The sequence below is a fragment of the Rattus norvegicus genome, chromosome 7 (assembly GCF_036323735.1).
Source record: "Rattus norvegicus strain BN/NHsdMcwi chromosome 7, GRCr8, whole genome shotgun sequence".
NCBI classification, from domain to species: Eukaryota; Metazoa; Chordata; class Mammalia; order Rodentia; family Muridae; genus Rattus; species Rattus norvegicus.
Genome location: NC_086025.1, coordinates 27,380,160 through 27,403,447, shown reverse-complemented (window position 1 = coordinate 27,403,447; position 23,288 = coordinate 27,380,160). Strand labels below are relative to the sequence as shown.

Genomic DNA, 23,288 nt, shown 5'->3' with positions numbered 1-23,288 from the left:
CTGCCTACCCTTCAAGCTGTGAGAATCTCCTTTCCTATCGATAGCTCTGAGTTATTACTTACTGTTATGCTCCATCTGGGCTGCCCTTATCTCCAGTTGGGCAGCCCTCAGGGCCATGTTTTTATGACTCAGCTAACCCATAGCATCTTCTCTCTCTCTCTTGCGTGCGCTTTCTTCTTTTACCTCATGGTGGCCTTTTCTTCCTCCTCCTTAAAGCCCTCAAAACCTCAACCCCACCTCTGTCTCTTATGCCCAGTCATTGGCTGTTGGCATCTTTATTTACCAATCACAATTAAGTGGTGACAGGGCCACTTACCTAGCATCTGCTGATTCTCTGCTCTCTGGGCCCAGTCTTGGGTCCCCCAAATTAGCATTAGAATACAAGCATCTTTAGGCCACCGGATAGAAGCCATTCTACTTAACAGGTCTGTATTGTATCATGAAGTGGCCACAGTTAGGTAAGAGCATGAACTACTCTTCTTCTCCCTCAGCCTGAAGTAATTTAGTCTTGATTTTAAATATCTAATAGATCCGAGAATTTTGGGCAAACTGTTATAAAGGGAAAGCTACATATTATTAATTAACCTTATAATCAGTGTAGTGGAAATAATTTCATTGTGTGTGCCATGCTGAGAAATAATTCAGATTTTTAGATCATAAGTTAGAAAGGTATCTGATAATTGGTTTAAGCTTAAGAATTATTTCCTGAGGTTATATCTTTTAATTGAGGTACCCTTTTTTTATTTAAAAAAAAACCATTAGCATTAGGTAGAGGTTATGAAGTTGGATAATCTTAGTTTAAGTATTACAAGTTCAGTGACACGAATTATGCTTTCAACTTTCTTCTGTAAGATCTATTTTCCTACCCTCAGAAGGAAAGAATCTTAATTTATCCTGCTTTGTGAGTGATTCTCGGAGTATATAAATTTCAATTTTGAGTTATCATTGTGTGTAATGTCTGTCTCTGGCCTGTTTCACAGTCCCTTTGAAGATTTCAGAAAAGCGTATTATAGCAAATGATAACCCTATTAAAATAGGCTTTGAGAAGGAATAAAAGACAGGATGTGGGGCTAGCTGTGGGACTGCGTATCAGACAGATGTGTCTCAGGTGGAGGGGCACAGCAGCTACTTTTCAGACCTTTTTAAAGCTTGTTTTATTTTATGAAAATGGATTTGAGCCACATAAGTGAAAGAAGATGAAACCGTAAAGTGCTAAATACAGCTGCCGAGTTTAGGATCCGTTTTCGTTGTCTCCCCGAGAATTCTTGGCTATTTTCTGTGCGTCTCCTCTGAAGAATAACAACAGAAAGATGCATACACAACCTAATAACTGACTGGCCTGTTTTTGTTTTTTTTTTTTTTTCATTAGCTCATTGCTGGAAAAACAGGCCAGATTGATTACCTGCCTGAAGCCCAAGTGAGTTGCTGCTGCCTAAGTCCACATCTTGAGTACGTTGCATTTGGAGATGAAGAGGGAGCCATTAAGGTACTCAGTTCTAGTCTGGGAGCTGACTAACCATTTGCTTGGCATCGCACACCCGTATACTAAGCAGATCTTTCTGGATTTACTGGTCACGTTCCATAGACCTCCATTAGTGTCTTCTCATGGTACTCCAGCTTCTCGGGCTTTCTGTGTTTGTCATTATCTAGTTGTCTTGCTGTTTTATACATAGTAACAAGCTAAACATGTTTAGCCCACTGTACAAAAAGCATCCCCTCTCTTAGAACTAGCCATGTGATGTCATTTCTAGACTTTCGAGACTGTCAGTCCAGGACCCTCTGCCCACTGCTCTCCTACAGTTACTGTTAGGTGTATAGCTGTCACCGAGTGACATTCTACACTCCTCTAGCACACTAGCTGTCACCACGAGACATTCTACACTCCTCTAGCACAACCAGTACAAACGAAGACTCAGACACTGATGCAGAAAAGCTATCGCAGTGGAAATCGTTTTGTATGTAGATACCTGACCTTCATCACATGCCGAGTTCATCACAAGAGCCCCTGGCGTCCAGCTGTGGAACTCAGGGAACACTGGCTCTTCTCCCCTTTCCTCTCCTAGGCTCTTGGGAACCATGGCATCAGCCACGTTTATTTACCGTGGGGCCCTTTTCATAAGGGATTACACACACAGTCTCCAGGTCACATCACTTTACGGGAGTAAAGGCTTGCACACACAGTGTGGAAGGAGTGATGTCAGTGCTGCTAGGTCTCCCTTAGCAGCTAATAGCAGGGTGCAGTCAGCTAAGAACTGTGGAGTCTTTGCTAACATGCGAGCAAGTGGTTAAGCACAGGATTGTCATATAACTAGATGTTTCCTTAGTTTTCTCCCAGCCCCGTCTTTTCGTATTATTTATTTTGAATGGGTCCATGGTTTCTGTTGGTTCATTGGTTCCCAGCACTCACATGACAAGCCACCCCCTATAACTCCGTTCCCGAGGATCTAAGGCTGCTTTCTGACCTCCACACACATGAGACACACGTGTGGTACACTTAACACTCATGCAGGCAAACTTAAACATGTAAAATAAAGCAAACCTTTAAAAAGTAAGAAAGAAAACCAAACAAACCCGTACCTATCTTTTTTACGTCCTTACCTTCCTCGCAATTCTCACGTAATATAAAGATGCATCGAACTATTTAAAAATGCCAACATTTATGTATTTTAAAAGTCTTTTAGTGTTTAAAAATGGCAATTTTAAATGGTCCACCCCAGTAGCTGCTGGTTAACTGTTCTGGATCCTTTCAGATATCCAATGTCTTGGATGTTGGGTACTGTGATTCTTGTTTTACAGATGTTTGCTCTCCTAAGTCCCACAGCTCTCATAAGTGGCAGAGCCTAGCATTCCAATGGAGGTCTCTGAATGAACTGCTCAGCAGTCAGTGCCACTCTGCCTCCCCTGTAGAGATATTGACCATTCCACTCTTCTGAGAAGGCCCCAGTCACATTTCTCTTTGCTTTTTGAGGATCCGTTTTAGAGGTTAGATTTCTAGAGTCTTAAATTACAGCACCGTCTTCTATATTATTTTAATTGGGCAAATAAAAATAGACACACACACACACACACACACACACACACACACACACACATCCTCACACCCATATGAGTTCATTTGAAAGCATTTTTGGTATAGTCACCCTGGTTTGAGTCTGTGCTACAACACCGTTTTCTATGTGTGTGTTTACAGGCCACAGTACTGGTGTGGAGAGCTAAGGCTAGCTTTTGGGGGGACGGGTCAGTTCCTTCCTCCCACCATGTAATCCTAGCAGTCAAACTCAGGTTCCCTGCTAATGCAGCAAGCACCTATCCACCGGCCCATCTCACCAGGCCTGCGATCACCTTCTGAGTCCCCACTTGTTCTCCAGCCTTCCACACTCCTGTGCTCCTGGTGCCCTTTGTCTCTCCTCATTTCTGTTCTCCTGAAGAGCTGCCTTGTATTGTCCAGGGAGTTTGTCCTTTGTTCTTTCTCGCTCACCATAAAGTGCCGCCTTTTTTTTTTTTAAAGATTTATTCATTTATTATATATAAGTACATTGTAGCTGTCTTCAGAAAAACCAGAAGAGGGCATGGGATGTCTTTACAGATGGTTGTGAGCCACCATGTGGTTGCTGGGAATTGAACTCAGGACCTCTGGAAGAGTAGTCAGGTGCTCTTAACTGCTGAGCCATCTCTCCAGCCCCCAAAGTGTCGCTTTTATTATGGACACTGAGCCTAGACTGTCAACTGCTCTTATGACTTGAGTGCCGAATAGACCCATTGGTTCCTCTTGGCATTTGGCCTTTCCAGTGAATACTTGATTGGGGCTGGGGGTGGGGGCAGGCGTGTGCACGGCATCTACATGTAAATACATTGTTGGGATAGAGCATCTACATGTATATACATTGTTGCGATAGAGCATCTACATGTATACACATTGTCGGGATACAGCATCTACATGTATATACATTGTTGTGATAGAGTACCTACGTGTTGCTTCATTTCTTTGTGCTAATTTCTTGTGTTCTTTTTTTGTTTTGAAGATTATAGAACTTCCAAACAACAGAGTTTTCAGCTCTGGGATTGGGCACAAGAAAGCTGTACGGCACATCCAGTTCACAGCTGATGGGAAGACACTGATTTCAAGTTCTGAAGACTCTGTGATTCAGGTAGTGGATGAATACGAACTAACACTGTACTGTTGGAGAGAGGAGCAACAGAACACTTCTGTGCTAAAGCTTGGTCACTTAAAGACAGTATTTTGGTCTACATTCCAACTGTACGCATGCGCTTTACAGAGTCCATTCATGTATTTATCCTGGCTTGCTATTGATATTTGTATGTATAAACATATTTTTGCCATTTTTATGTAATTTCTTTTATTTTCATAACTGAATTCTGTCCTAAATTTTGCTTTGTTTTGTTTTTTGTGTCTTTATTCTTCTTTCCTGAGACAAGGTCTTGCTCTGTTGGCCTCTATGGCCTAGAACTTGCTCTGTGCAGACCAGGCTTTCTTTGAACCTTTGGCAATCTTCCTGTCTCAGCCATGTGAGTGCTGGGATGACAGACATGGATGACCACTGTGCCCGGCTCCAGTTTACATCATTTATCCTGTCCTATTAAGAATAACACTTGTTGTGGTGATAAACTTCTGCCAAAAAGAAAAAAATTACATATATGGAGACTTTGAGCTTACTCTATATTCTTTTAAACTTCGTTTAATTTTCGTTAAGTCCTAGTCCACACACTCAAGTTAATATGCCACTTATTACAAGGCTCGCCGAGAAGAACAGACCCACCCACCGCTTGTTCTTCAGAACCACCCCTGGTAGGTTTTAGATGCTTAGGTATCTTTAGATCTAAGAGTTCGTGTCTCCGATGTTTACCTCCATGCCTCCATATGGCATGCTTGCCCAGCTCGTCTTAATTTCCCACTTGGAGAACTGCTGAATCCAATAGTGAGGGCTCAGCGTTTGCCCTCTTCCCACCTTGCTGGTCTCCAACACGCGTGCATGCATACACGCGCCCAGAGCCATTCATCAGACCTGCCGTCACAGCGCTGTGACAATTGGTGGGAGGTTTAGCTCCTCAATATCATCACCGTGACCAAGGAGACAGAATACGTAAGGGTTTCATGAATGCAATTCCTGTCTGTTCGTTCTTTCTTTCCTTCTTTCTTTCCTTCCTTCTTCCTTCCTTTCTTTCTTTCTTCCTTTCTTTCTTTCTTTCTTTCTTTCTTTCTTTCTTTCTTTCTCTTTCTTGTATTTTTATGTTAAGATAGGCTCTTCCCATGTTTCCTCCCTCCCTCCTCCCCCTCTCTCTCTTTCTTTCTTTCTTCTATTTTTATGTTAAGATAGGCTCTTCCCATGTTTCCTCCCTCCCTCCCCCTCTCTCTCTTTCTTTCTTTCTTTCTTTCTCTCTCTCTTTCTTTCTTTCTTTCTTTCTTCTATTTTTATGTTAAGATAGGCTCTTCCCATGTTTCCTCCCTCCCTCCCCCTCTTTCTTTCTTTCTTTCTTTCTTTCTTTCTTTCTTTCTTTCTTTCTCTCTCTCCCTCCCTCCCTCCCTCCCTCCCTCCCTCCCTCCCTCCCTCTCTCTCTCTCTCTCTCTCTCTCTTTCTTTCTTTCTTTCTTTCTTTCATTTTTATGTTAAGATAGGCTCTTCCCATGTAGCCAGGCTGTCCTGAACCTCTCTCTATGGCATATGCTTACTGGTTTGAACTCTAACCTCTTGCCTCAACTTCTTGAATGCTGGGATTACAAACACACACCCCTATCTCATGGTTGGAAACCCAGTCGTAATATAGTTTAGAAAAATTCAATCTTTGAAATACGTGTGACTGGAAATTATTTTACCTTAAAACTTTAACGGTATTACTTCACTTTTTGCCCTAAGTTCTATTGAGAAGTCTAAAGTCGTTTGTTTATTTGTTTGTTTGTTATTGGAACAGGATCTGACTCTGTAGCTCTGCCTGGCCTGGAACTCACTCTGTAGACCAGGCTGGCCTTGAACTCACAGCACTTCTCTTGCCTCTGCCTCCCAGTACTGGGACAAAAGGCACGCGCCACCATTCATGTCTTTAGATCTTTGTGGAAGATTTTGAAATCTTCCCTGTGGCCTCAGAGCTGTGAGATTTCGTGATGGTGTGCCTTGTGTGCACTTGCTGCTGTCTATTTTGTTCATTCGGGGGTCTCTTTCAAGGAGACTTACTCTTTATTCAGACTTCGCTTAACGTTATTTATTCTTTTTCTTTTTCCTTTTCCATCCACATGGATTCTCCTTTTGTCAAACTCATTAGTCATATATTTGGTTCCCAGGCTAATCTTCTTGTCCTTGGTTTTGGTTTATTATTTGAGGCAGGGTCCTTTATAGCCCAGGCTGGATTTGAACTTACTACGTGGCTGAGGATGACCACTGCCTCCATTTCCTAGGGCTAGGCATGTACCATAGCACTTGTAGTCTCTCCCCTGGGTTTAAACTTTCTACACTGTGCTTTATATTCCAGAATTCTCTTCAGCTTTTATATTTCCAACCCTCTTACTGATTTTTTTTTTCTGTCTCTATCATATCAGTTGTAATGGCCAAGAACTTCTTTCTTTTTCTCCTTCTTCCCTCCCTCCCTCCCTCCCTCCCTCCCTCCCTCCCTCCCTCCCTCCCTCCCTTCCTTCTTTCCTTCTTCCCTCTCTCCCTCCTCCTTCCTTCCTTCCTTCCTTCCTTCCTTCCTTCCTTCCTTCCTTCCTTCCTTCTTCCCTCCTTCCCTCCCTCCCTGTTTTTGGGATAAGGCTCTCACTATATAGCTCAGGCTTTACTTTGAACTCGTTGTGTAGCCCAGGCTGGCCTCGAACTCAGAAAGATCCACCTGTCTCTGCCTCTTGAGCCCCAGGACTAAAGGCCTGCATCACTCCTCCCTATCCTAGCAAGTGTTCTACTGGCCTACACTCCTAGTTTTATTTAGTTCATATTTCTTAACGATAGCAGCTTTTAACTATCCCAGTAAAGACTATCTCAGAAAACCAATTTTGCTGTGTTGTGTCTTTGAGAAGGTGTAGGACTGAGATGAAATTTGGCTTTAATACAAACACTTTATTGTAGGCTCCCACGATGCTTCTTTATTAACTGTGAAATTCATATAGTAGTCACATTTCTTCCTCTCCAGATGTCTTTGAAATGGAGGAAATTTAACTACATCAGCTAAATCCTGTCGGGACATTCTATATGGTGGGAACTTAAATTCATAGGGTTTTATGACTTGTCTGGAGGTATTCTCAGCCAGAGGGAGAAATAATTTTTAGAAATATTTTTGGAATAGGAGTTATTTTAAAAAAATACAAGTTATGCTTTGTCTTCTTTTTGTGGACTGCTTAGAATGATTTTTATATGCACAGAATGATTTTTATATGCACAGAATGATTTTTATATGCACAGAATGATTTTTATATGTACAGAATGATTTTTATATGTACAGTGCTTTTAAAATGTGCTTCCCTTATGTGGGCGCTCATACTTTATGGGGTCATGTGGGGGTCAGAGTACAGTGTGCAAGAAAGGCTTCTCTTAAAAAATATGGGCCGCTGCTGGGTGTGGTGGTGCACACCTTTAATCCAGGCACTTGGGAAGCAGGGGAGGGTAGATATGAGGCCGGCCTTGTTTATAGTGGTGAGTTCCAAGACTACCATCGACTGCTTCATGATTTGCCGGTCATTTTTCCACAGGATACACGCTAATCTTTGGATAGTTCCAATTTTAGTATGTGTGTTGCCAAAGCAAGCACCATGTAAAGAGTTTTAGTGTTTCATGTAAAGAAGCCATTTCTTTCTAAAAAAAAAAAAGATGGATTGAGACTTTTGATTTATCTTTCTTTGCCTGTTGTGTTTTTTGTGAAGTCTGTTAAGTTTTGTTTGTCATGTAGCTTAGGTTGTTCTTGAACTCACTATGTAACCAAGGCTGGCTTTGAACTCCTAATCTTTCTGCCCCTTTTGCCCCAGTTCTGGGTAGTATTGCAGGTTGTATCACCAGCCTGAGACAATCTCTGTCCAGCTAAAGTTATTGCCAGAATTAGAAGAATATATCCACCCAAGGATAGCATTGAATCTTGTGAAAACTGCTCTGTTTTTGGTAGCTTTTGTCATTCTTCCCTGAGGTAAATGAAGTGCATGCATGTATTAGCTGTGTTTACCTGATGCATAAAAATATGTTGGTTCTTATAGATATGAGAAATTAAGTCTTTACTACCGCTTTTGTAGTTTTCTGTTGGAGTCTCGCTTCAAACTCGTGATCTTTTTTCCTCATCTTCTCCAGTGCTGGGACCATAGACATGCTTCCTAAAAACTTGAATTGTATTTATGCAGCTGAAGAAATTGTGTAGTAGGTTTACTCACAAGAATGATTGCTCATGTAGGCATCTGCAAGTTCAACTTCAATGCATTTGATTAATGCTACGAGAACTTTATCTATTATACCGACATGATTCAACTAACACCGTATGGTTGAGTCCAATCAAAAACACCATTGTCATCGCCTTTCGGAGACTCTTTGTAGCACATGTTCAGTAAGGCTCTCTTGATTTCCTGAGGTAGAAGGCAGCAAGAACCTCGGTCAGGATGACCTTTGAATCAGGCACAGCCCAGGCTATTAAGACTGGAAGAGAGTTAAGAGTAGCCATTGATCCTTAAGTTTGCTCAAGCCCAGAAAGTGAAGGAGGGAGGCAGCATATTCCTAGTGGAAATGGCTTGGGGTATTGACGGCTTAGTATGTTGATGCCTTGCCATACAGGGTGCATTGACCTTCTAGTATGATTTGGGAAGGCAGAAAAGCCCACAAGACTGCATCACACCACAACTCCTCTATATCAGTGAGCTCTTAGACTACTGAACTTTCTCACCCACCCATGCTCCTCTAGAGCACCATCTGTCACTTCCAGGTCCTCTTTTACAGTGACTCTCACACAGCAGCTCCTACTCCTAGTGTGCCTGCTTCTTTGAATGAATGCCCCAAGCTGGAAGACAGGAAGAGATCCCAAACCAAGACCTTGTGGGGAAGATGGCTTGTGTGTGTGTGTGGTAGAGCCTAAAGGCAAATAAGGCGTGACATTGTTTTTCTAGTTTTGCCTAACCCAATAGGAAAGGGCTTCCACTGCTTGCATTTGCTCAGACCAGAGCCAGAATGCTAATTATATATATACTGTGTGGTAGCTGGTGCTTTGTTAAGCCTTCATATTCTTTCCCAAGCTGTTTGATCACCCGTATCAGTTGGACTCTGACTCTCAAGACTGCTTCTTGCAATTTTTTTCCAGCTTTTTTCAGTCACTGCATTTGTGAATGCAGTATGCATTCTCATTTGTGAATTTTTTTTAAAAAAAACTTTAAAAAGTTATTTATTTTATGAGTGTTTGTCTGTATATATATGTATATATGTATGTATATATATATACATACATATATATATATATATACATATATATATATATATATATATATATATATATATATATATATATATATGCATGCATTCTGTGTGTGCCTGGTGCCCTTGGAAGTCAGAAGAGGGCATTGGATCTCCTGGAACTAGAGATGGGATTAGTTGTGAAATATCATGTAGGCCTGGGGATGGAGCCTAAGTCCTCTGCAAAAGCAGCCAGTACTCTCTTTTTTTTTTTTTTTTGGGTTCTTTTTTTCGGAGCTGGGGACCGAACCCAGGGCCTTGCGCTTCCTAGGTAAGCGCTCTACCACTGAGCTAAATCCCCAGCCCCACAGCCAGTACTCTTAACTGCTGGACTCACTTTTCCACCCCAACTCCTTTGAGTCCTGGCCTCACCAAATAGCCTCGAAGGAATCACCATTTTGAATTTCACAATATGCTTTTACTTCAGTAGTTAATGTCTTGGTGAAGGCTTTTTTTTTATGTCTTATTTCTTAGGTTTGTTCATGGTAGGCCCTTGTTTGATTCACATTTGCTTTACTTGGAGACATGTTTATTAAATTAATTGAAGTTAAGGATTTAAAAGCCGGCAAACACTGTTGCTTGGATTTAGTAATGGACGTGCCGCTTATTGACACGACATAGAAATTTCTGTTCACTGCTGTGCCTCACACGTTCTTGTTTGTTATTTTGTCCCAGTTGCTGGCACTGCTTCAACTCTCCCCTCTCCCTTGTGGCTAAGAGCGTCTTTCCCAAGCTGCACGGGACTAACAGTGCCTACTGCTTCTTCTTTTATACCAAGAACTACGTTAAGGGCTATCTCAGACTTTGGAAGCTCAGAAGCTCCATGACCTGGTTTTGCACTTCTCTGGCTCACTGACCTTTCTGGGCAGTAGAGCAGCTTTACTGGTGACAGTCTGTAGCGTTACCCGATGCTTGAAAATCTGCAAATACATAATTGGGACAATTTTCCCTGGAAAATTTAATCAGATGGTGAGCTCACTGGCATATTGTAGGTTTTTTCTATCCTGTGGTTTAATTAACTATTCTCTAAGCAACTGAAGAAAACAAATTTTATTTAGGAGGAAAGTGTTTTATCTTGCCCCCCTCTCAAGCTAATTAGCTTCAACTTTCTCTCTTTGTAGAACACAGAGACAATAGTCTTGTTACTACTCTGTTTGTATGACGATAAAAGCCTAGAGAGCAGAATACACACTCTTTCCCCTGGGGCATTCTTGGGGAAGGTTTGTGACAGACTTATCTCTTTGATATTAAGGTGTGGAATTGGCAGACAGAGGAGTATGTATTTCTGCAAGCCCATCAGGAAACAGTAAAGGACTTCAGACTCCTGAGAGATTCACGATTGCTTTCCTGGTCATTCGATGGAACGGTGAAGGTAATTTGCATATCAGATTTAAAAAAAATGTTTTGTTGTTTTTTAAACTATTTTGAAAATATTCTTTAAATATATTTTATTTTACTATAAGTATGAGTGTTTGTCTTGCATGAATTTGTCTGTGCACCCTGTGTATGTGTGGTTGGTGTCCTCAGAGGCCAGAAGAGTGCAGGGAGCATCAGATCCTTTAGAACTGGAACTACAGATGCTGGTGAGCTGGGTACTGAGAACTGAACTCAGGTTCTCTTGAAGAACAGTTAGTAGGTCACCTTTCCAGACCTAAATACCAGATATAAATGTCTGTCTGTCTGTCTGCCTGCCTGCCTGCCTATCTGTCTATCTGTCTGTTATTTTGAAGCAGGGTCTCACTATATAGCCCTGGTTGGTCTGGAACTTGATTATGTAGACCAACCAGGCTGGTCTTGAACTCACAGAGATCCACCTGAGTTTCTGAGACTAAAGGCATGTGCGCCACCATACCCAGCCCCAGATTGTTCTTTTAAAGAAAACATTCTGATGTTGCAGTAATTATAGTGTGACAGCTTTAGTGCACATGAATGTTAAGTAATTAAATGAAAAAAAATCAGTATTATGCCTGCTTTCTATTCAGTGTGGTCACCTTCGTCTGTTGTGTGTTTGTAAGCATTTACGTTAAAGGAAGTTTAAGTGATCAGGACAGCTACTGTTCTAAAACTTGAGTTTTGGGCATGTTTTGTAGCTGATTTTTTTCTTTTAAAAATTTTTATTTGTGTGGGTGTTTTGCTTGCATTTACGTCTGTGCACTGCGGCTGTGGGAGCCGAAAGCACGGGATCTCCTAGAACTGGAGATCAGTGGTTGTGAGCCACCTTGTTGGTACTGAAATCCAAACCTGGATCCTCTGGGAAAGTGGCCAGTGCTCTTGGCCACTGAGCCTCTTAGTTCCCTCTCACTGACCCTTCTCTGTTCAAGGCGTCCTTCCTTCCCTCCTCCTCCCCTCCCCTTGTTTTGTGATTCTGGGAATCAAACTTTGGGCTTTGCACACTCTAAACAGGTGTTCTGCCAGCACCTTATACCCCCAGGCCGTGAACCTGGTGTCCCCTGTCTCTGCTCCCCTTACCTGTGGCTACACTTGTGTTCCATCATGCATGACAAAAATGTTTTTAAAGTGTCACCTAACTTTTCCCCCTCAGGTGTGGAATGTCATTACCGGAAGAATTGAAAGAGACTTTACTTGTCATCAGGGCACAGTGCTTTCCTGTGCTATCTCTTCTGATGCCACCAAGTTTTCATCTACCTCAGCTGATAAGACCGCCAAGGTCAGTTAGTCTCTTGAAGTGCCCATGTGTAAGACTTAGAGCGTTGGTTCTTATTATGAGTACAAATAACGTATAAGGGAGGAGATCACAGGTTTGGTTTACATACCTGTATCATGTATTTTTAAGATTTTGTTTATTATTTTTGTGTGCATGAGAGAGAGGGGGCGCCTGTGTGAGTCACTGTGCATGTGTATAGGTCAGAGGACAACTGTTGGGGAGTGGGATTTTCCTTCCGCCTTGTTGAGGCAGGGCTCTCATTGTTTCTGCTGCCTTTGCTGTGCTGTGTGCTCCAGGTCAGAGGCTTCCAGGTGGTCTTCCTGTCCCCACCTCCCTGCCACAGGAGTGCTGTAGCTGCAGATGCAGGCCACCCATCTGCTCTTTACAGGAAGTTGTTGGGTTTGTGAGGCTAGGGCTCTGACTGAGTCATATCTCTCTGTCCCAGCCCTGCCTGTCTCATATTTTAGGACATGCAGTGCTAAGAATTTCACTCTCTCAAATCTTGATCACATCATAGGTGTCATTGTCCCTGCAGTATATAGAAGTATATAGGTGTCATTGTCCCTGCAGTATATAGAAGTATATAGGTGCCATTGTCCCTGCAGTATATAGAAGTATATAGGTGCCATTGTCCCTGCAGTATATAGAAGTATATAGGTGCCATTGTCCCTGCAGTACATAGAAGAATATAGGTGTCATTGTCCCTGCAGTACATAGAAGAATATAGGTGTCATTGTCCCTGCAGTATATAGAAGTATATAGGTGTCATCGTCCCTGTAGTATATAGAAGTATATAGGTGTCATCGTCCCTACAGTATATAGAAGTATATAGGGGTCATCGTCCCTGCAGTATATAGAAGTATATAGGTGCCATTGTCCCTGCAGTATATAGAAGTATATAGGTGCCATTGTCCCTGCAGTATATAAAAGTATATAGGCGCCATTGTCCCTGCAGTATATAGAAGTATATAGGTGCCATTGTCCCTGCAGTATATAGAAGTATATAGGGGTCATCGTCCCTGCAGTATATAGAAGTATATAGGTGTCATTGTCCCTGCAGAATATAGAAGTATATAGGTGTCATTGTTCCAATCCCACATATATAGAAACTAAAGCTAGAGGACGATGAGCTGTCTTAGGTCACATGCTTTTGGAGAATGCCCATTAGCATTCATTTGGTGTTTAAATAAATAATATTTAGTAACTGTGATTCTTCTTTATGAGAGAATTAAGAAATAGTTCTTAATTTCTCAAATTCTCAATTTCTTAATACAAAGGGGTGTAAGTAAACACGGTGTTTGTTCACTTGGTATAAGCCGACACTTTTGGGGACTCCCAGCACTACACTTCCTTCTGTGTCCCTCCATCTTGGTTAACAACATCGTTATGCAGCTGTCTTTGTGCTTTCGCTCATGGCTCAGTGCTCTGGTTCCAGCTGCTCATCCTTGTCCCCAAAGGCCGTGCCTACTGACTGGTGGGCACCGCCTTCACTTTACCCTCTCTGTCATCACGGAGGGCTGCTCGGAGCCCCCAGCATGTGATGCTGTGGGGGCAAGCTCTGTGACCCATCGCCGCTTCCTTTTTAGCCTTTTCCTGTTTCTGCCTGTTCCCACCTCCATCTGGTTGTACGTTTTAGACCTCTGTTTCCTGTTGGCTCTTCAGTGAAGTCCGTCCTGACTCTCAGGCAGCATTAGCCGCTCTGTTTTAGCGTTTTCTTTACATTTTCTCTGTGCTCTTCAGAGCTCTTCAGGTGCTCACACAGTATTCCTGAGCCTGCTTTCTGTTCAAAGTCAAGGAAGGGGACTATGTCTGCTTCACCTCATCCCGTAACTTTTTGGTTGGGAGTGCCTTGTAGTTTTCAGTGGGTCCTGGCTAAATGGCGATAACAGAACCACAGAGAGAATATTGGGCGGGGGGGAGACAACAAGCCAGGTCAGTATTTCACTACTTCAGAGGCAGGAGGATCTCTGTGAGCTCAAGGCCAGCCTGGGGCCCTGTCTCCCCCTTCTCCCCCCTAAAACCTCATTTGCCCAGCAGTGATATTGTAGGGCAGTGTGGTGACGACTCTGTACAGAGCTTTGCCTGTGTGTCGTGTCCTGTGCCAGCATTCATCTGTAATCCCACGTAACCACCACACTGTGGGAGCCGTCCCCGTTTTACAAGTGCAGAAACTGAAGCTAGAGAAACTGAGTTGCTGGTTGTTCAGTAGAGTGGACCTTCTGTCTCACCCTGATTCTCCGCTCCTCCTCCTGTTAAACATGAATACAAAGGTACAAAGGAGCTACATTTAACCTGCGTAATTAATTAAAGGGAAAGCCCCCAAATTAACAAGGTTAGGGGTAGAGATTGGGCATCTTGTGAAGGCTTACACACCACCAGACGTTTTCACTTGTGCGTGATGAACATCTTGGCTGTGTAGCACCGGGGCAGGTCTTATAGATGTTTAGAGTATTTACCATTCCTAAACAATCCTACTTGCTTTCCAGATCTGGAGTTTTGAACTCCCTTCCCCTCTTCATGAGCTGAAGGGCCATAACAGCTGTGTCCGCTGCTCTGCCTTCTCGCTGGATGGCATCCTGTTAGCAACTGGAGATGACAATGGAGAAATCAGGGTAGGCGTGTGCTGACTCAGGTAGCATTTCCCTGTTAGCTAGGGCTGGCAATCCTCCCCATACTCAGGTTGGTCATTTGATGGTTTTTTTTTGTTTTTGTTTTTGTTTTTTTTTTTGGAGCTGAAGACTGAACCCAGGGCCTTGCACTTACTAGGCAAGCACTCTCCACTGAGCTAAATCCCCAACCCCCATTTGATGGTTTTTGAAAGACAGTCTTACAGTATGGCTTAGGCTGGCCTCAACTCATAGGCCTCACTCATAGGCCTGACTCCAGCCCTTCCTGTTGATTTAGCTGGGATCACAGCACCTTACCATTAGAGACCTCTTTTCTTGGGAGGAATGCACAGGCTCTGGGGTTTGGTTGGATAGAGCATTCTGTACTCTTGTTTCTTGTGTGCACTGTATTCATAGCTACCTCATTCACCCCAGGAAAGATTGCGTTTTATATTGGACAGATAAGTCAGGTGCTGTGTCAACGCGCATCTCTAATCCAACACTCTGGGGGCAGAGGCAGGCGCAGCTCTGACTTTGAAGCCACCTTGATCCACTTAAAATGAGTTCCAGGCTAGCCAGGGCTACATAGTAAGATCCTGTCTCAAATAAATAAAGAAACAAACTAACTAAACAAGTAAAACTAAAAATAAATGTCAGGTAGACATTTTATGTTTTTGTGAATAGATATTTACATTTGGTTCCCTGCTGTTAGTTTGTGAATGATTCGTCTTAATTATTTTGTTAACCATTGGGTCACAAATGAATTGCAAATTCTGATTTTTCTCATCATTCAAAGTAGAGATCTTTTTAGTACTCTACGTATTAGTCAGCATTTCTTCCTGGGTTTGTCACAGTCCTCTTTGGACTGTCTGTCCTTGTTAAGGAAGCTTTACTGAGGTTCAAATTATACCTGGATTTTTGAGAATGTCAGAGGGGTGTATGGTCTCCCAGCACTGAAGTTACAGATGGTTGTGAGCCACTATGTGGGTGCTGGGAATCGAACCTGGGTCGTCTGGAAGAGCAGCCAGTGCTTTTAATTGCTGGGCCATCTCTGCAGCCTTGGTAACCAGTATTTTTGAGGAGAATATTTTTATTTCCGGTGGTGGGTTTCTTGTTTTTGTTTGCTTTTCAGCAGAGGCATTGGACCTAGGAGAGGGGTAGGTGTACTGCAGAGAAGTAGGAGAGTTTGGATGTGTGGGAGTAGAGATTCTGTTGTGCTTTCCAGGAATAGTCGTATAATTCTTGATCTGTCTCATTCACACATTGCCGAGAATTTCAGTGCATGTTACCTGTCATTTGAACTCAAAATCTTTCTGCCTCTGCCTCCGGAGCAGCTAAAATCAGGTGTTCACCACCATGCCTGCGTTTTTCTCTTAGCTCATTGGAAATGGATAGATAGCACACTGACCCAGCACACTCTTCCTTTTTTTTTTTTTTTTTTTTTTTTTTTTTTTTTTTCCGGAGCTGGGGACCGAACCCAGGGCCTTGCGCTTCCTAGGTAAGCGCTCTACCACTGAGCTAAATCCCCAGCCCCTTCCTTTTGTTTTTAAAGAGAGCTTTCCGGATATACCGCAGATGATGTGTATGTGTACTTGGAAACTGGTAAACCTTCAGGGTTACCTTGTTAATGAATTATGTATTATGTTTATGTAGATATGGAATGTCTCAGATGGCCAGCTTCTTCATTTGTGTGCTCCGATTTCCATAGAAGAAGGAACGGCTACCCACGGAGGCTGGGTGACTGATGTTTGCTTCTCTCCTGACAGAAAAATGCTTGTCTCTGCCGGAGGATACCTTAAGGTAAGCTACTCCAGAGTGTGAAAGGGCAATCTCTGTCATATCTAAGCAGTTTTCACGTACTGCTTTTCCTTCAGGTTTTCTATAACCCAGCAGAGTAGAAGAGACGTTGTTGTTACCCCTACTTTGCAGTGGTGAGGCTGATGTCTGCAAGGCCACTTTCTCCAGGTCTCAGAGTCTTTGGTGATGGTGGTAGCCATGTGAGAGCTCTCTTCTCGCATCAGAACCTCCACGACCCAACTTCCTCTACAATGGCACTCATTAGTAAATGTTTTGGTTGGAATTATTTGAAAAATGTGTTTGTGAAATTTTCTTTCTTGATAATAATAGTAGCAGTATATTAATCTATAATCTGAAGAGTTTTATTTCTACTAGCCCACTCATCAGCTTTCTCATGCCAAAGTTTTACTACCTTTGAGTTATAGATGAGCAAAAGTGGTTTTCATGATGGTTTTAACTTTCCTAAAACGTTGTGATAAGTAACTGCGAGTGCCAAGTCTCACAGCAGGTCTTCTGTTTCTTCAGTTGTCTCTAACAAGTTGGCTTCTTCATACTCAATGGTGACTGCGAGGCCAAGGCTTAAGCATGTTATAGGACACCAAGGTCATTTACTGACCCATTTATCCATTCAGTAAGGCAGAGTTTAGAGCCTGTTGTATGCTGGGGCACATATTCAGGTTTGTCCCTTCCCGGTGGTGGCTAATGTTTCATACAGGAAGCAAATGGGAAGCAGAGTGCCTAGAGTGTGGAAGGAGCCTGAGAGAAGTTTGCAAGAGCAAAGTGTAGAAGGGGTGGCACTTGGGCATTCGGTAAGCTTTGTCATTTACATCGGATTCCATCAGATTTTGCGAGCTGGCTGCTGTTCACTGGAAACAGTTGGGTGAAGCTGATTCGCGTTGTTTCACAGTGTGGCTGCTCGGCTGTGTTTGTACAAAGTCTTTGGTTCTGAGGGTCCCACATTATTGCAGTTTTACTCAACATAAATATCCAGCTTATAAAAGATAAGTGAGGGGATGCTTCTAATGTGTGAAATGATGCTTCTGCAGCTTGCATTGGAAATGAAGTCTCTTAATGTTGCAGTAATGTATACCTTTTGGGGCACACTTTCATTTAGTCCTCAAGAGTTCCTGGACTATTAATGCCAAGTTCCCCCCATTAGTGTAAAGATAAAAACTCTGGGCTCTAAAGATGGCGCTTAGAGGAGAGACGTTGCTGTGTTTGTGTTGGAAGCTGAGAGTCCTTCATTGCTAAAAGCTTAACTGCCCAGCTTTGACACCAAGCTTCTATATTCTCTGGGCTCTGTAGACTGCCCCACATAACCGTGTCTGCTGTTATGATGTTTCAAAGACCAAGATCAGCTTTTCAGAGATCTTGGCAAACCTTGAAATAAAGTAGCAGGCTGGATCTGCTACTGTACTGTAAAGGTTATGTCGAGGGTGGAGGAAGCCATAGGCTGTCCGTGTGGTCGGTATATTGAAGTGACAATCAGTGCTTTGCCTTCTGGTTTGATTACTAGCATGGTTAAACTAATTATGTTATAACCCAGCCTGCTACTCTCCAGCATGTTAATGAGACCATACAAAGGCACAGAACAAATTAGGAGTAAGAAGAAACAGCTGCTAGAATGGCCAAGAAATTAGGCCTTTTGGGTCTGTTTACTTTAAAATCTGAGCAGTATAAGTTGAGTGCCTATAAGAGAAAATAGGTGTTGAGTAGCTAAAATGTTCCTACCTTTCAAATTACTGTAATGAAAACATATTATCAGTTAGGCTGCTAGAATGACAGGTTTATAATAATTCATACACCGGAAAGCAAAGGCTAATTTAGCATGTGGAACACGTGATCATAAATGAAGACATTTTATATCAGAGGCAGAAGAGCACTGTCATGATTTAGGAGTGGGAGCAGACTGCCAGAGTTCAGGTCCCAGCTCTGCCACTCATTAGGTTTGTTCTGTTTGCCTCAGTTTTTCCATCTGTAAGATGGGTGTCATGATAATGGTATCATAGTTCATAGAATATTTATATCCCTTTTGCTTCTATGCATACTTGGGCTTTTTCCACTATCAGCATCAGATACTCACATTTGTTACAACGGATAGATCTTGTGAGTTTGGATAAATCTCTGATAACTTGTATCTACAGCTGTAGAGTCATATTGAGAAGTTCATTACCCTGAAAACTGTGTGTTAGCTGCTGTTATGAAATCGTGTGTTTACAGTTCATACTGATCCCTTGGCTACTGTAGTTTTTCCAGATAATGGTGTGTGTATATGTGTGTGTGTGTGTGTGTGTGTGTGTGTGTGTGTGTGTTGGGGAGAAACTGCATTTGAGACTCAGATATGTCCCACTTTTGCTGTCCACTTCCACTGTCCCCTAAGTCTTGATTCTCTCAGGAGCCCAGGTTCCTTAAAATGAGGCAGTTGTCCTAGGGGATGAACTGTACAAGCCTTAGTCTCTGAGATGAGTCTCCTTGGGCTGGATGTGTTCTTCATGCTTTTGGTTACGGTGCAGTTTCAGGAAGTGCATGCTGCTTTAGTGAGCTTTACAAACTCGGTGCTATATATGTTCTATCAAATTCTACTCCAAAGGGCGAAGACAAAAACTGAACCTTGTCTCACAGGCAAGACTCTGTCCTGAGCACATAAGTGCTCAAACTCTCAGTGCTTTGTAAGCCTTTCTAAACCAAGTTTGTGTGCACTGTCTCTTGCCCCCACTTTAGCTCTGGGATAGAATCATAAGTTCCCTGAGCACCATTTGGTAAAAGTAGTGTTATATACTCTTGATGAATTCAGTGATGGAAAGGGAGGATGTGGTCAGAGCACCTGCTTCATTTGATGTGATCAGCATTCAGCATAGATTACCTCATAAATAACTTCTGTGACTCCTAGTGAAAGGGCTTCTTAGTGAAGAGAAGCAGTCACATGCCCATGCCACGGAGAAGACCCTCCACAATGCACTCTGTGTAACCAGCCTCTAGTGGCTATTGTCTCTCTTGAATGCCTTGTAGTGGCCCTGGGTGCATTGGCTCTGGGAGCAGACTTGGCCGTGAGGTCATCACCAGGGCTGATCACCAAGGCTGAACGACTGGAATCCTGCTCAGGTATCATTCCCTGCTTACTGCTTGGCCTAAGAACCGGGAATGGTTGCTAAAGGATAAAGCTGGCTTTCCAAATTACCATGCAGCAGAATCACCAGTCTAACGAAAGTTCTCTTTTTCTCTGAACAGTGGTGGAATGTTGTTACTGGGGAGTCCTCACAGACCTTCTACACCAATGGAACAAACCTCAAGAAAATACATGTGTCCCCTGACTTCAGAACATATGTGACCGTTGATAATCTTGGTATTTTATATATTTTACAGGTTTTAGAGTAAAGTGACTGAGCCTTAATGTAGCTCAGCCCCTTAATTTTAAATTGAAAAAAAATTGAAACTGTGCATCAACTTTCGATAAAGCTGTGAATTGTACTGCAGTATTGCAAACATTGTTTACAGCCGGATCAATAATGCATATAGTATAATAGTATATCTCCACAAACACACAGGCTTTTACTGTTTTTTAAATACAATCATTGTTATTAACAGTTTGTCCTCAACATGCAAATGAATGTAAATATGTACCTTGTTAGGCTATGGGTAAACTCTTTGATGCATTCAGATTGGTTGGCAAAATTAATGCCAATTGTTTGAAGGATTCTATATGTTGAAGCTGTCATTATGCAGGCTATGCCGCAGGGTGATAGTGGTCAGTATGGTGGGTGGGTTTTTTGACCCATGCTTACCCCAGGGGTCTGGCTTTCCAAATCAGTCAATTGTGTTGCGTCTTCACACTCTTTAAATTTGCTTTAAGGTATTGCATCCTGGTGCACAGTCTGCGGCATGATTTCTGATAACCCAGTTCTTTCTCTGAGCGAGTCATGTGTTAGAGAGATCTCTCTGTACCACAAGGTAGCTGTGCATTTGGCTGGACTCTGGCCCTCAGAGTCTTTGAACTGGACACCACCCTGCACTCCCTTAGTTGTTTTGTTTGGTCTTTAAAGAGAGGCTATCTTGGCATCAATATGTAGACCAGGTTAGCCTTGAACTCAGAGATCAGCCTGCCTCTGCCTCCTGAGTTCTGGGATTGAAGGTATGGGCCACCACTGCCTTTCTCTCTCAGTTTTATACTTACTACTTTACTAAGCTTGACCTCTTTTAACCTCTTCTCCATAGCTAGGTGTTAGTAAGCCAGTGAAATAGTACCACACATTCCCCTTTGATCCCTTGTATGTCATCACCAAGGCCGTACTCTTTATGACTTTCAAGAGTCACAGAAAACCCTCCCCCCATACACCCATGTCTCCCTGGGAAATGAGAGCTCATTGCGTTATGCAGTGATTTTGATCCTCCTGCATCAGACTCCTAAGTATCTGGGAGAGGTGTCTTTTGATGCAGAAAAAAACCAAACCAAAACAAAACTGTGCAACACCACTACCAAGTTTTTTTTTTTAAACCTCCTTTTAGGGTCTTTAATTGAAGCTTGTTTAATCACTGTCCCCTGAAATATTACTAAGGGCAATAGAGATAAATTAGTAGTAGATGTAGTTTTTATATAAATAAAAAAATCAAATATCTTCATTTTGCAATAGGAATTAATGTGTCTTAGCAATAGTAGTCGATAGTGAAGCTGTTTGTGTGGTCGTGCATATTGCCAGCTGTGGTGTGGGCAGAGGGAAGGAAGCACAAGTGTGTTTTAGAGTTTACTTCTCTATGGTGCTGAAGATTGAAACCAGGGCCTTGCACACACTAGACAAGCCCTCTACCACCCGGCTGCACTCCTGGCCCTTAGGTGGATTTCAGATTAGATATTCCCAGGGCGTTTTCAGGAGCTGTAAATAGAGTGAACAAAATCTTGTATAGAGTTCAGGAAGTTTGTTCTTTTCTAACCTTTTTTGTTAGGTTGAGGAACCACTTTACCTACTTACTGTGATATAAGCCAATGTGATTAGTGGAAATCTTAATTTTATAAAATAAATATTAGAAGAAGTATGTCGGGGTTGGGGATTTAGCTCAGTGGTAGAGCGCTTGCCTAGGAAGCGCAAGGCCCTGGGTTCGGTCCCCAGCTCCGAAAAAAAAGAACCAAAAAAAAAAAAAAAAAAAAAAGAAGTATGTCTTGCTTAGAACTTGCTGAGAATAAATCAGACTTCAATTTCCAGATATTAGAGGCTGAAGTGAACCAGTAACCATCAGTTTTTAAAAAGTCTTGGTCTTTGTCTTAAAGTGGAGAGAAAGACAAAGTAATTTGAGGAATGAGACGGCTGTGGCTCATACCACAGCTCTCAGGGCTGACCAGGAAGGCCTGGCCTGTAGCCCTTGTAGCCTGGATGACCACTTGTGGCCCGTTCCTTGCTGAATTTTTTATGTGAAAGATTACATTGGACTTTGTATATGTGAAGATGGTTTTGTATCATGTTTTATGTGCTTTGAAGACTTTGTATTTATAATTTACATGTATTATTATTTTTTGCCTTGGAATACTTTAAACATGAATTTTAAAAACAAAAATAAAATTCCTGAAATCTTTGGAAAAACATTTTGGTTTCAGCCTTTTTTTCCCCTGCTGTTTGGAGACTGATAATAGCCTTCAGGGGTGGGCTGGGGAGATGGGAGCAGTCTTTACAAACTTGAGGAATAGCCAGGTGGTGGTGCACACCTTTAATCCCAGCACTCTGGAGGCAGAGGCAGGCAGATCTCTGAGTTAAGAGGCCAAGCTGGTCTACAGAGTGACTTCCAAGACAGGCAGGGCTACAGGGAGAAACCCTATCTCAAAACAAACAAACAAAAGCCCTCCAAAAGCAAACAAACAAGCAACCCCACCCCGACCCAAAGCAAGCAATCAAAAGACCATGAGGAGTTTTGTTGGATTCTCAGAACCACACAGAACAGTCTCAAGTCTCAGCCCTGGTAAGGGTGAGACAGGAAGATCTGAGAGTTTGCTGACTGACCAGCCAGTGTAGTTGGCTCGAGGAACTCCAGGTTGACAGAGAGACACTGTCTCCACAAGTAAAGTAAATGCAACCAAGGACACCACCTGATATTGTCCTCAGGTCTCCACTCACACATGAACATACCTGCATGTTAACACACACACACCCACACCCACACCCACACCCACACACACACACACACACACACACACACACACACACACACACACATACCTCCCCTACTTGGTGGCCATGAATGGCTTTAGTTTGTGTGTTTCTGGAGATGTCTCTGTTTCTCCATCAATTATAAAACACAGCCTTGCTGAATGAAGCGGTCTTGGTTGGATGGCCTTTTGTTCCGTGCTAGCTTTTTTTTTTTTTTTTTTCTGTTTGTTTGTTTTTTGAGAGCTCTTGTTCTGATTGGGTTCCCTGTGTGAGCTGTTTTCTCTCACATGTTTCTTTGTTCTTTGGTCATGTCTGTTTAGAGTTCTGAATGGCTCTGGTGCTTGAACATCGTTTGTTTCCTTAGGTTTGGGGAATTTTCTATAGATGAAATACGTGTTTTAAATACTTTGCTTTGTTTGTCTGCTTTTGATCTCAACTTTTACTCCTTGTATTCTTAGGTCAGTCTCTTGAGTCATATTCTAGAGTTCATGGAAATCGTGGTCATGTTTGTTGATTATAATTGATGCTGTGTTATCCGAGGACATTTTAATACAAGTATTCAGTGTGCGTTGAACATTCACTGCAGACCCCTTGCCCTTCCTTCACCACCTCTGTTCTCTCATGTCAGTCGTCTTCATTCTTTTATGAAGTTTCTCTTCTAGAACTAGTAT

The 23,288-nt window shown here is 42.5% G+C and overlaps 1 protein-coding gene across 2 annotated transcripts in view; it reads left to right on the top strand.

The window, feature by feature from the left end:
- The window catches only part of Apaf1 (apoptotic peptidase activating factor 1), an 85,381-nt gene extending 63,325 nt beyond the window's left edge, over positions 1 to 22,056 (top strand). Inside the window, exons 19-25 of one of the 2 annotated variants that reach the window (XM_008765263.4) lie at positions 1,370 to 1,486; positions 4,023 to 4,148; positions 10,671 to 10,790; positions 11,961 to 12,086; positions 14,570 to 14,695; positions 16,343 to 16,489; positions 19,715 to 22,056. In XM_008765263.4, coding sequence (XP_008763485.1) covers positions 1,370 to 1,486; positions 4,023 to 4,148; positions 10,671 to 10,790; positions 11,961 to 12,086; positions 14,570 to 14,695; positions 16,343 to 16,489; positions 19,715 to 19,861 — 909 coding nt within the window. In that variant the 3' untranslated portion in view covers positions 19,862 to 22,056. The remainder of the gene's footprint in view (positions 1 to 1,369; positions 1,487 to 4,022; positions 4,149 to 10,670; positions 10,791 to 11,960; positions 12,087 to 14,569; positions 14,696 to 16,342; positions 16,490 to 19,714) is intronic. The other variant, NM_023979.2, reaches the window with a different exon arrangement.
- The last annotated feature ends 1,232 nt before the right edge of the window (positions 22,057 to 23,288 follow it).